The sequence below is a fragment of the Geotrypetes seraphini genome, chromosome 5 (genome assembly GCF_902459505.1).
Source record: "Geotrypetes seraphini chromosome 5, aGeoSer1.1, whole genome shotgun sequence".
Taxonomy (NCBI): domain Eukaryota; kingdom Metazoa; phylum Chordata; class Amphibia; order Gymnophiona; family Dermophiidae; genus Geotrypetes; species Geotrypetes seraphini.
In genome coordinates, this window is record NC_047088.1 from 181500576 (window position 1) to 181514690 (window position 14115).

At 48.0% G+C, this 14115-nt stretch overlaps 1 protein-coding gene across 1 annotated transcript in view; it reads left to right on the forward strand.

Moving 5' to 3' along the window:
• Window positions 1–14115, forward strand: part of STAT4 (signal transducer and activator of transcription 4) — a 134592-nt gene that overhangs the window by 105607 nt on the left and 14870 nt on the right. Inside the window, 2 exon segments of the mRNA XM_033945797.1 lie at window positions 10718–10854; window positions 12677–12868. Of these exon segments, the coding sequence (XP_033801688.1) occupies window positions 10718–10854; window positions 12677–12868 (329 nt within the window).

Genomic DNA, 14115 nt, shown 5'->3' on the forward strand with positions numbered 1-14115 from the left:
GGAAAAAGGGATAGAAGAGTATAGATAGAGGGTTACTATACAGGTCCTGGACCTGTTGGGCCGCCGCGTGAGCGGACTGCTGGGCGTGATGGACCTCTGGTCTGACCCAGCAGAGGCACTTCTTATGTTCTTATGTTCTTAACTATCAGGCCCTAAGACCCTGATTTTATAAATGGCACCTAAATTTAGGTGCTTATCGGCGGCACCAAGCTGATGTAGGCACCTAACTTAATTGTTTAATAGGCTTAATTAGCACTGATAATTGACAATCAGCGCCTCTTAATTGACATGAATTGCACTTAACTGAATGTTAGGCGCCCAGCTTGGTGGGCTCCTAACGTGGTAGATGCCTACAGCTTTGAGGTAGGTGCTTAGCCCAAGGCACCTAACACAAAGTAGGCATGGTTAGGGGGTGGATCATGGACATGTTTTGCATGTAGGCGCCTGTTTTTGACTTAGGCGAACTCATTTAGACCAAGAAAACCCTGGCATAAATAGGGTGTGCCTAATGTTAGAGTGCCTAACAGCACTTAAGACCATTTAAGCGTGATTTTATAATGTGCAACTAACTTTTATAGAACCACATGTAAGCACCATGCTAATCGGCACCATTTATAGAATCTGGCCCTAAGGCCCAGGGTTCAAAATGGTGCTGTAAGTTAGGTGGCAGTAGGCGCTGTACCACCGCCTAATTTAATTACTTTAATTGGTTTAATCAATAGGATCCTGGAGGTGCCTACAACGCTAAGTGCTGGAATCATGTTTAGATGTGGTTATAGGCGGAGTTGATGTTTGGCGCTACTAGACGTAATTCTGCATCAAAGGTAGGCGCCAGAAATTTAGGCCTTTAAAACCCTGGCCTACATTTCTGGCACCTACATTTGGCAAAAGCTGTGATTCTGCAAACGGCACTGTAACATGATTAACACGTGACCGGTACCATTTTTGAAGGTGCCAGATGATTACGTCACTGTTTGCCCGGATTCTGAAAATGGCACTGTAAGTTAGGAGGTGTATCACCACCTAACTTGATTGATTTAATTAATTTAATCAACGTAGTAATTGACTGAGCCATTTAAAAACTAATTAAATTATCATTAAAAAAAAAGTAGACACCAGAATTGCGTTTATAGTTGGAACCTAATAGCACCTATGTCAGTGGTGATAGGTAGAGCTGATATTAGGCGCTGCTAAGCATGATTTTCCATCAAAGGTAGGTGTCAGAAATATAGGCCTTTAAAAGGCTGACTGACATTTCCAGTGCCTACCTTTACCTTTGGCAGGCACGATTCTGCAAATGCGCTGTAACATGATTGACTTGCGACCGGCACCATTTTTGAAGGCATCAGCTAATGAGACGGGCCTTAGGTATCTGTGCCAATCAGAGCCTTAGGACTTCCCCGGTGCATCTCAGAATGCACTGAGAAGGGGAAGGTCCGCTATTTTGGAAGAGGCGGGCCTGCTGGCAGTAGGGAGTAAGCATCCCTCTTGCTGGCCATCTCCTAAAGGTACGGAGAGGGGTCACGAGGTGTCAGAGGGATGTTGAGATGTGAGGGGGTGTTGGAAAATGGCATGGAATGTTGGGTGGGTGTTGGACTGTGTTCGGGATGTTAGGGAATATTGGGTGGGTTTTGGGGAGTGTCAGGGGTTCGGGGGATCGAAGGGGATGACGGCAGGAGCGAGTGGGCATCACTCCTGCCAATTGGATATTGTGGGGATGGGGCGGGTCAGGAGTGTTAGGCTATCAAAATGCTGGCCTACATTTTAAATAGACTCATCCACAAAGATGATGGCAGCAAAGAAATCTCCCTGCCATGATCAGCTGAGAAGCAAAATAATGCTCAATTTAGGAAGTTGGTTGGACTGAGAACTTTTCAGCATCCCCTCATAGACCTACAACTTCATCCTAGGTTACTACCAAAAGTACTGTATTTTCACCCATATACCGTGCACCCGTGTAAAACGCACACACGGGTATAGCGCGCGGGGAACACAAATTTATGTAAAAAAATTTTAATATAGCGCGCACACGCGTATACCGCGCATGCTAAAACCTCCTCCCACCTACTCCGAACCGGCATCCTCCCCCCCCCCACTCGCTTACCCGTGTTTTACAACTTTTTTTTTCAATCCGATCCAGCATCCCCCCTGTGAACCGGCATCCTCCCCCCTCTCGCGTCACCCCCCCCTCCCCCGCGATCCTATATCCCCCCCCAGCACCGCAAAACATCTCTTATCCGATTGGGCACCAGTACCGGAACCAGCACCAATGCACAGGATGTGCCAGTGCCAGTGCCAGAAGATCCTCCCTCGTTGGTTTGGGCTGGGCTGGGCTGGGCTGAGCGGTGCGGTGCGGGAGAGATCCTCCTTCTTCCTGCGCCGGGCTGGACTAGGCTTTGAGCATTTGCGCATGCTCAAAGCCTTCTGGTCTCGCTCTCTCCGAGATTATCTCGCAAATGCTCAAAGCCTAGTCCAGCCCGGCGATGGGGGGGATGCCGATCGGATTGAAAAAAAAAAGTTGTAAAACGCGCTCACACGTATAACGCGCACGTGAAAATACGGTAATCATATTATAATGAGTAAAATGTAGTGTCTAACTTCTATTCTATCTGAATTCAAGAGGGTCTGGGATAGGATAGGGAGTGGGGGGAGGGGATATTATCTGGGATCTCTCAGAGAGAAAAAGAGATAATGGTTACTGTGGATGGACAGACTAGATGGGCCATTTGGCCTTTATCTGCCGTCATGTTTCTATGTTTCTATCCTAATCACCATAAGCGCCAGCACAAGGATGGATGGACTGTAAAGGGTCTCTCACTAACCCAAGAAGACAGTTCATCAGAAATCCTATGCAAATTTTCATCTCCTTTGACCCCCCCCTAGAGACTTGATACTCCTATAGCACAGCCCAACACACCCCTTGGGATGCACCAGGGAGGGATCTAAGGCTCTGATTGGCCAGACACCAAAAGCCACTCCCATGGGCCCTCCCAGAATGCACTGGAAAAGGGGAGGCCCACCATTTTGGAAGAGGCAGGCCTGCTGGCAGGAGGGAGTGGGCATCCCTTTTGCTGGCCATCTCTGAAAGGTATGGAGGGGTTTGAGAGGTGTCGGGGGGTGTTGGGGTATGAGGGAGTGTCAGGGTATATTGGAAAGTATTGGGGAATGTCGGGTGAGTGTCAGAGAATTTAGGGTGGGTGTCGGGGAGTGTCAGGGGAGTGTCGGGAATTCAGAGAATGAGGGAATGGACATCCCTCCTGCCATGGGCAGTGTTGGGTGGGGGTCCAGGGGTGGTGGCAGTAGGGAGTGGGCATCCTTCCTACCGTGGCTGCTCAGCTGATTGCAGCAGGGAGATTTCCTTGCAGCGATCAATTCAGCGGCCATGTCTATTTGAAATGTAGACCATTTCAGGTGCCTATCACGTCCCTAGGGTGATGCCTAGGGCCACTTAAGCTCGCCCAAGGCCACTTCCAGGTGATACCATGCCCATGCCCAGCCTTAGGCGAGCTTAAGCATCTCTAGGTGCCTCCCTGCACCTGCAACAGATGCCTATAGTGTAGGCAGCCTGCCTCAGGGTTTTGTTTTGTTGAAAATATGTGTCCCAATTGGCTGGTTAGACAGTGGTAGGACACCTACCACTGCCTACAATCGGGATGCCTTTATAGAATTTGCCCCTTTATGTCTCCAGCCAGGAACAGTTGCTATCTTTTTGAATTAAATTCTCTTTTATGGGATGTTGCTGCCTCTATACAACTACTAGAGGTTGCAAGTACTACAGGAGCCTGAGAGGTTACTAAGGTCCTTGTGGAAATTCAGTAGTGCATCTCGGCACTTCACATCTTGCTGTTTCCATGTGCTAGATGCCAGAAGAATCCGATAGTGCAATTATTACAGGCAGGAACAGCTAGTAGAAAAAAGAGCCCAAGAGCTTGTCTCGATGGGCGACTATAATAATGGGCTGGATGGCCCAAGTAGTCGCCCATGTTGAGACAGTTTGTAAGGGCATGGGGAAGGTAGTAGGGTAAGAGAGGATAGGAGGAAGAGAGGAGGGACTTGGTCTCCCGCCAGGAAGGGATAGGTGGAGGGCGTTGTGGGGGTAGTGTGGCGCCATTCTTGGGCTCCCCGACGATGGTGGGGGCGCCTGGCTGCTCTTCCTCGTGGCCGCGAACTCTCAGCCCTAAGCGGGGCCTGTTCTGTGCGTCGGGCACCATGGACTGTGCTGGGAGCTTTTCTCCTTGCTGGCTCGCTGGTCCTTGCATCGTGGAGATGGAGCAGCATGCAGGGCAGCTGGCGCAGCGGGGGTCCCCCATTTTGCAGTTGGATCTGGTTCGCCGGCGCTCTGCCGTCACAGCCCCATGTGAGTCGTCAGCCTGGGGGTGCCGCTTCAGGGCGGGGCTCACTTGCACGGTTCTGCGGTCGGCAGGGCTTGTGTCCGAGCAGCCATTCGGGTCCCTCTGTGGGTTTGGGGGCTTGTCTCCGGGACCGGGCCTGATTTGGTGGAGTCAGGAATGCCAGGAGTTTAGCAGTGCATGGGTGGTAGGAGTTGCTGGTACGTCAGGTAGGCCTCATGATCCAGGGAGCTGGCTTGCTTGTCGTACACAGTGGATAAAGGTTTCAGTCGTGCTGTTGTGCGGGGCCTCTGCTGGGCTGAATGGAGTGGGGGGAGGTAACATTGCGCATTGATTCGGCCGTGCATCAGAGGAGGGAGTGCCGTGGAGGTGAGGCATCGCCGGGCAATAGGGGCCCTTCAGCAGTTTCAATCACACTGTAATTATTTATAATCACAAAAGTTGGCACATTGCTCTGGCGGTGGTCGGCTCTTTCCGTGCAGTTTATGCACTTCGCGTCGAGCGGGTTATTGGGGAGCAAGAGTCTGGGGGCACTTATCTGAGTTCTGTTATTATTTAATTATGAGGGGGAGTGGGTGGGGAGCGATTAGTCCAGGGCATGGGTTTTCTGACCCGGCACATTCTCTGGGGTTGGGCTGGGTGTTGCTGGCCATGGCTACTGTTCTTTTCTTTCAGAACTGGCAGCAGATACCTGGTGCTGGCCTTCCCCCTCCTCTTCTTCCCCCCCCCCCCCCCCACTTCATGGTGGGTCCCGGAATATTGCGTGGTGGGAGTCTGGGAGCTGCCGTCGTACTCAGTGTGCTTGTTGCAGCTGTTTCTTCTGTTTCTTTTCAGGACTGGATCCGAGTGATGGTCCCAGTGTGCTTCGGTGCCGGAGGTTATCGGTGCATCCAACCAGCCCAAGTAATGGATGCAGATGGGAGTCAAGGTGGTTGTTGCAGATGGCACCATTGTAGGTACTGGTGCATCTGGCATGAGGGATGGATGCAGACAGGGGTCAGGGTGGTTGCTGCAGATGGCACCCCCTCTCGCCTATGTCCATGTCGGAAAGGAACAGAGTGGCTGCTGACATGGTGCCACAGGTTGGAACAGCAGGTCTAGGGACCATTCTGCAGCAGCTCTGGTGGCTGTACTGGGACCTGGTTCCCCGGGGGGGGGGTAGATTCTGTGGACTTCCCTGGGTTCAGGACCGGGGGGGAGGTTCTATGGGCTCTCTGAGGGGGCAGGGCCGGGGTAGTTTCTGTGGACTTCCCGGGGGCAGGACCGGGGTAGGTTCTGTGGTCTCCCTGGAGGGGCAGGACCGAGGTAGATTCTGTGGACTCCCCGGGGGGCAGGACCGAGGTAGGTTCTGTGGACTCCCCGGGAGGGCAGACCAGGGTAGGTTCTATGGACTCTCCGGGGGGGGCAGGACTGAGGTAGGTTCTGTGGACTCCCCGGGGGGGCAGGACCGAGGTAGGTTCTGTGGACTCCCCAGGAGGGGCAGGACTTGGGTAGGTTCTGTGGACTCCCCGGGGGGGCAGGACCGGGGTAGGTTCTGTGGACTGACGCATGCTAGTAGCTGAAGCAGGCTGTGTGGCTGTTGTCAGGGCGCTACATGATGGCGCCACCCCCCCCCCTGTTGGTTGATATGCTGCAGAACTGAGGCTGTTCTGCAGTTGTGGTCCTGTGGTTTCTTGGGTGCCTTAGGGGGATGAGACCCGGCGGTGCTGGGGGGCCTGAGGGTGGCTGGAGGGGACTGTGTGGTTACTATTAAAGCGCCACCGGTCTGTGGCTTATATGGCATGCCGCAGACCTGGGGATGTTCTGTGGCGGTGGACCAGGCGGTCTGGTGGTTTTGGGGGGTGGGGGCCCGTAGCAGGGCCTGCCGTGGGATGGGAGTGGTTCTACGGCCATGCAGGGGAGTGATCTTGGGAGCAGTGGAGCAGTGCAGGGAATCATGGCTCCTGAGGGCGCGGTGGTTCGTGCCGCAGCGGAAGAGGCTGGGTGGTTTCGAGTCATCTGGGGCGTGGCTGCAGTCAGTCCTTGCATGGCTGTGGCTGTCTTGGCTTGCCAGGTGGCAGGGCCTTGGTGTTCAGTTCAGGTGTCCCTGCGGTCCATCGTAGTAGCGCTCCTTGATGGGGGGGAGGGTTCCTTGCAGCATTCGGGAGGGCATTCCGATCACTGAGTGTGGCTTGGTGCGCTTCTGCGTTGTGGTGGGTTCATCCGTGTTCCCTCTGGTGGAGTAGCTGTTCGTCTTGATTGTTGCGTTCCGTCTCTTTGGTACGGGGGGGGGGGGGGGGTTAGGAGTTTTTCCGTCCAGTGCCGGTGCTTGTGATGGGTAGAGCTGTGAGTCGGGCTGTTTCCTCAGGTGCTAAGCGGGGGGCAGGCAGGGTGCCAGGCCCGGGCTCTGGTTTCTCTGGTTAAAGGGGCATGTTGGGACATGCCACCCCCAGACCCTTGCTGGCATGACATGGTCGGGGGCCGCCTATTCTGGGTTCTGGTTAAATGTTCCGGGGTGCATGGTGTCTCTGGTTGAATGGTTTGTTGGGACATGCCACCCCCCTGACTCTTGCTGGCGTGGCAGGGTAAGGGGGCCGACTATTCTGGGTACTGGTCTGGAGGGGCTCATCTGGTGCTGAGCGGGGGGCCAGCTGGGCACTGTGCCCGGAGTTTGGTGTCTCTGGTTAAAGGGGCTTATGGGGACATGCTACCCCACAGACCCTTGCTGGCAACATTGGTCAGGCGTCGCCTGTTCTGGGTTATGGTTTAATGTGCTGGGGTGCATGGTGTCTCTGGTTAAAGGGGCATGTTGGGACATGCCACCCCCCCTCAACTCTTGCTGGCATGGTAGGGTTGAGGGGCTGACTATTATGGGTCATGGTTTAATGAGTTGCTTGGAAACAGTTTCAGTGAGTGTGTTCAGTTGCTGGTCTGTTACTCTGTGGTGTGGTGGAGGTATGGGTGTGGAATTGTCCTTAAGTTGGTAGTGGTTACTATGGGGGTTTTGGTGTGGGGGGTACTTATGTTGATGGTTCATGGTGCTTAGGGGAAAAAGGCAGCTAGGGGATACTGGTTGCTGGGGTTAGTTGGACTTGTCAGGATCCCCGGGGTCGCAGCTTTGTTTTTTTGGGAGGGGGCCTGTAAGTTACAGGCCTGTGGCTGTAACCCGAGCTACAAGGTTTTGGATCATCGGAAGATGAGCGGGTATTTGGCAGTCAACTCAGTGAAGTGGTGATGCTGCGGGTCAGGTGACCCTGTAAGGGTGGGTATGGCGGCCCATGCCTACACCCCTAGGCTCATCAGGGGAGGAGCGGTTAAAGGGAAGGGAGCTCAAGAGAGCAAATATGTCTTGAGGCCTGTGGCACGGAATAGGGGCATGGAGATCCATTCCATTCCTAGGCTCTTGCTGATATGTGAGTTTGTGTAAATTGCAATGTCTTGTAGCTCGGGGTGAAGCAATTGTTCATTGCTTATTGTTAGTCCCAACAAACAAAGCTGCAGCCTGATTATTACCATCAATAAAGTGTCCTTGTTTTATTTATCATGGACATTATTACTGAGAACATAAGTGTGTGAGTACAGTGAAGGGGATTTTGTAATCAGGGGGTTGGTGATGGGTTAGAGGGGGTGTGAGGTGACGGCAATTTGGCCATTCCAGATCCATATGTTCTGAAATTTCCAAAAGAAATCTTTGTTACAATCCTGTTGGGTATTGTAAATGTTTCAGGTATACTCTATTGTATTTTGGAATCCCTTTATTCAATGGAATGTTGAAATGAACTTGAGTTTAAGAATATTTGGTAATCCCTCTCAGGATATGCTCATTGTAACAGTTGGCATTTTAGTGCTGCAGCAAATTGATTCCAGAAAGCAGTCAGGACTACTTATGGTTACTTACTGACAAAAAAAATAAAAAATCCAATGCTTTGTGAATTAAACCCAGCCACAGCAAGTAATATCACTGAAAAACTGTAACGTCATTTGCAGATTCTGAAAAAGTTATTGCACACACTGACAAAATATTAAATGTTGTGTTTTTTTTTAGTTCAATATGTTTATTGGCATTTAGAAGAAACCAATATACATGAAACACAAATAAGGGTAATAACAATTTGTTGGTAAAAATTTCATCGTCATTTATTTTTCATGATCGCATGTAAGCAGTTAGGGAGGGTTAATGACATTTTCTGCTGTATTTGTTGCAACTTACTGGGTAACAGTAATCTGACCTTGAACTGAATAGGTAAAGGTAGAATACAAAGCCTGATTAACCTAACTCTGATTCAATCCTACTGGCCAGTGGAGAAAGGAAAGTTGCTTACCTGTAACCGGTGTTGTACAGATACAGGCACACAATCTCACCCACCTTCTTTAGAGTTGATCATGTACTTTAATAACCAAAGAGACTATGCCATTTACTTTACATGGAAGGGCAGTACATATTCAGACCTTTCCACTTAGGGTTACCAGATTTTCCATCTGGAAAATCCAGACCCCTAGACCTGCCACCAGGCCCATCCTTTCCCTCCCCATCATGCCCCGGTTCTGCCCTGTTCCACTCCCCAAACCTGCCCCAGCACTGCCCCTAAGCCCACCCCCCGCTGCCTGCTCTCAAAGGGCAGGACATTCGCTTTTGAAAAGCCGTACGGACCCCCGGACATGTCCTCAAAAGGAGGCTATGTCTGGGGAAAATTCGTACGTCTGGTAACCCTATTTCAAGTTTCAAGTTTATTTAAATTTTCTTATACTGCCCAATCAACCTTCTAGGCCAGGAGTAGGGAACTCCGGTCCTCGAGAGCCATATTCCAGTCGGGTTTTCAGAATTTCCTCAATGAATATGCATAAGATCTATTTGCATGCACTGCTTTCAATGCATATTCATTGGGGAAATCCTGAAAATCCGACTGGAATACAAGGACCGGAGTTCCCTACCCCTGCTCTAGGCAGTGTACAAAATTGTAAAAACATACTTTGGTTAAAATACAAATTTAAGATGACAGGGCATCGCCAGGAGTAACAATGACATTTGAAGACATTTAAAACAAAGACAACGGAACAAAGGGTAAGAGGGCAGGAACTACAATAATCAAGGTGAAAGAAAACATTTGGGGAAAAAAAAAGGAGGGCCTGCTAGAGATAAAATCAAGCTAGGTTGCCCTTAGAAGGACAGTTAGGTCGCGAAGGCATCAAGAAAGAGGAATGTTTTTAACTTCGTCTTGAAATTATTAAAAATTGATTCTTCACGTAAGTAGGTTGGAATATTATTCCAAAGAGAAGGGGCGCTAACAGAGAAAATGGTAGACCTCATTGTATTTATGTACTTCAGTGACGGGATAAAAAGAAGGTTTTGGGGTAGTCGATCTTAGAGTCTTAGATGGATTATAAGGGATAAGAAGATTGTTAATGAATTCGGGTTGGTTATTTTGTCTGGTTTTGAATGTTAACAAAATAATTTTGTAAGTGATTCGGTGTTTCACTGGTAACCAGTCAGCTTTAAGTAAAAGGGGGGTGACATGGTCAGATTTTTTTTGCGTTAAATATAATTTTTACTGCAGTGTTCTATCCTGATGCCATTGAATGGCATGACCTACTTGTATACCTGATTAAACCTGTTGTATACCAACAATACCTGTTACAGGTAAACAACCTTGCTATATTTGGCACTTGGCGTGAAAGAAATATGTATGGGTCTGTTTGTTTTTTAAATATGAAAAGGCTCTGCTAGAAATGTGAGTCTTCTCCAACCAACTGAACTTAAATTAATCTAATCTAAATCAGTGCTTCTAGCTTGTAAAATTCAAACAAAGCTAGTTCCCTGAGGCTGGAGGAATGGGAAGTGAAAATGTTCTGATCTAACAGAATCAAAATGATTTCATTTCCTTTCTCTAGAAGGCAAGATGAGGATATGGGGATTCCCATCACTGGTGTAGCGAGGGTGACCAGTGCCCGGGGCGGTAGTGCCCCTCTCCCATCCTCTTCCCTGCCCCCCCCCCCGCCCCGTCCCCATACCTGTGGTGTGAACAGCGAAGAACGTGCCCGCATTGGCTTCGGAGCTCTCTCGGAAGTAACATCAGAGAAAGTGCCAAAGCCAACGTGGGCAGCCCATTTCATCGCTGCGTGCACCAAAGTTAAAAATGTACGGGGAAGGGGCGCAGATGTGCGTGGTAGGGGAAAGAGTGGAAAGGGGGGCAGAGAGGAGGAGGAAGACTGCGCCCCGAGGAAGACTGCACCCGAGGTGGACCACCCCCCCTCACACACCCCTTACTATGTCACTGAGTCCCATAATGGCTGTGGTTAGCCATCCTGCATCTGCCCTACCCCAATTCCTGCAGGCTTACTCAACAGGAGTAACCACGACAGAGAGTAAACCTGTAACCTGCTTTTTGTAGGTATATCATGGGATTTGTAAGCAAGGACAAGGAACGAGTCTTGCTGAAGGACAAGATGCCGGGAACATTTTTGCTAAGGTTTAGTGAAAGCAACTTAGGAGGCATTACCTTTACTTGGGTGGACCACTCGGAAAATGGCAAGTCCAGTTTTTATTGCTACCAAATGTGTTTCACTCCTTAAACTTTGCAGCTCAGCTACAATGCAAGTAAAAATACAGCAATCTGAATGACCATATTAGAGGCTTGTATGTTATATCTTACTCTTTAGTTAACAAAATGTTACAAATAGCAATGTGGAAGCTCATAAAACATTAATCTGTAGGAGATAAGTGAAGAAAATTAAGAGACAAACCATAGCATATGTCCAGTGTTTTAGGCATAGTGGATGATGCCTGAAAGTCCCTTTGAGCCTAAATTTCTGGAATTCGAATCCGGCGATAGATAGTTTTAATGGGAGTATAGAATGTCATCAGAAAATAAGCAGACCATCTAGTCTGCCAATTTCTCAGAAGTATCATCAGTCTCCCTACAGAGATGATGAGAAAAGAATTGTTCTCATTGTGAGCACATGAAACAATGTTTTAGCTATCTCTTTTAAAATAATTGGCACCTAAACACTGAGGTGACAATTTTGAGTAACCCACCCAGCTGCCAGGCTCATGGATGCTTTACTACCTGCATATATTCTAGGTAATTGTGCACATTAGCTCTGGTGTTTGTGGGTTACACAAGTGCCTGTATTTCTTTTTTAGGCAGGTCACCTAATGGGCTTGAAAATCTACATATGTACTTTCCTTCCCTTGACCTCTTTGTTCCAAGGATGGCCCATTTGCCTTGGTAGCACCTACTCAAACATCAGCCATTGTGGAGAGTACAATTTTCCTCCTCATATAAACCACCATGACCTTAAGGGAGTAAGAGACCAACCTGGTGGTCGTTCAATCTACCTCTTCTTCAGATATTTCTTAAGACTTCAAGATCTAGGGGTCCTTTTACAAAGGCGCGGTAGCGGTTTAACATGCGGAATACCGGGTGTTAAACCGCCTGCCACACTAGTACCTAACACCTCCATTGACGAGGCATTAGGATTTTAGGCTGCCGCGGGGGTTAGCGCGGGATGAAATGTCCGACGCACTAACCCCCATAGCGCGCCTTGATAAAAGGAGCCCCTAGTTTCAAGTTTATTAACCCCCTCTTTTACTAAGGTGCGCTAACCAATTAGCGTGCGCTAATCGAATTAATGTATGTTAAACGCTAATGCGTCCATAGACTAACATGCACAAGTTAGCGTTTAGTGCGCGCTAATCGGTTAGCACACCTTAGTAAAAGAGGGCCTAAGTCTTGATATACCGCTTTTAACAAACCAAAGCGGTTTACATCTTTACAATGTTTTAAAAAAATAGTTAAAAGTCAGGGGAATGACAAACAAAACTTCGGGCTCCTTTTACAAAGGTGCGCTAGCGTTTTTAGCGCGCACACCAGATTAGCGTGCGCTATAGTGCGCGCTAGCCAAAAAGTTACCGCCTGCTTAAAAGGAGTTGGTAGCAGTTAGCGTGTGCGGCATTGTAGCGTGTGCAAAGCGCACCCTAAAACCGGTAGCGCACCTGTGTAAAAGGAGCCCTAAAAGTAACTATTGAGACAAAAATAAAATGAGTGGAGAAAAGGGTAAGGATACAATATTAAAAATAAAAGGAAGAGGTACAGGGAAAAACATCAGGGAAGGGGTTGACTGGAGCAAGCATCTTTACTGATTTAATAGTGATTTTTTTTTTTTTTTTTTACCGTTATCAATCATAGATCTCATAAGCGTCTCTACATACATTCCATTTATAAAGATTATCTGTACAAGCTCCCAGTATTCACTGTCTTTATATGATATCTGTACTTTGTCATACTTAGCAGAACTGTGACCTTGAGTTAACTGAACATTAATCACCATTTGTTTATATAATTCTGCAGGAGAAGTCAGGTTTCATTCGGTGGAACCTTATAATAAAGGTCGTTTAAATGCTTTGCCATTTCCTGATATTCTGAGAGATTACAAAGTTATTGAGGCAGAGAGTGTTCCGGAAAACCCACTGAAGTATCTATATCCAGATATCCCCAAGGATAAAGCCTTTGGGAAACATTACAACAGTCAGCTAAATGAAGGTTAGACCAAGTTTCCCTCTCTCTCTTTCATTTTTTTTTTTTTCATAATATATATTTAAAATTAACTTTGGTGTGGCTCAGATTCAAATGTGAAATGCAGGCATGCCATGTTATAAAACAGCTCATAAAATAAGTTATACCTTTCTGGTAGGTCTATAGCAGGGGTGTCAAAGTCCCTCCTCGAGGGCCGCAATCCAGTCGGGTTTTTAGGATTTCCCCAATGAATATGCATGAGATCTATTAGCATACAATGAAAGCAGTGCATGCAAATAGATCTCATGCATATTCATTGGGGAAATCCTGAAATCCCAACTGGATTGCGGCCCTCGGGGAGGGACTTTGACACCTCTGGTCTATAACTTTTCTTAATGACAAAATCACTTTTTGTTACATCTGCCTGTAATGTGGACTGGCCTACATAATTTGATGTCTTTTTTTGTACATCTTCCCAGTAAAAAAAAACCACTTTTGCAGAAATCACCCCCTTATTATAGTATCACAGATGAAGATACTGAGAATTGAGATGTTTGATCACCAACTGTGTGTGTTAAATTATTGAAATTGTTGAGTGCCTAGCTCTTCTCACTTTTGCAACTTTTACACTGCTTTAGGATCTCAGAATTCTTGGACCAATATAATCAAAAAAGACAAAGGGCTCCTTTTACGAAGGTGCGCTAGTGGTTTTAGTGCACGCACCGGATTAGCGCGCATTATGGCGCGCGCTAGCTGAAAATCTACCGCCTGCTCAAAAGGAGGTGGTGGCGGATAGCACACGCAGCAATTTAGCGTGCGCTATTCCACGCGTGAAGGCCCTAGCGCACCTTCGTAAAAGGAGCCCAAAAAGCTAGCAGCACAGCAGACCCTAATTTGGGAAATGAGAAACAGAACATGAATTTCTATTGCGTACTGCAGATGACCTTGACCAAAGCACAGAAAGGAAACGGTGGCACAGAACACACAAAGACACAATGGACAGGGATAGACTGAGGAAGGGAGCATGGTATTAAAGTGACTCTAATGGCACCGACAAGACAGGAAAAATGGGGTCCATTGACTAATTTTATGATGTTATAATTATGATTTTTTTTCCTCGTTAGATTCCTTTACTCACCCAGGGAGGGTGGGAGGGTGAGGGGTGGAATATTTATTTGGAAGAGTAAAATTAATTTTTTTAGATTGATAGAATAATATATAATATTATTGTTTATAATTAAGATAAGAAGGGGATAAAAAAATTGTTCAATGTA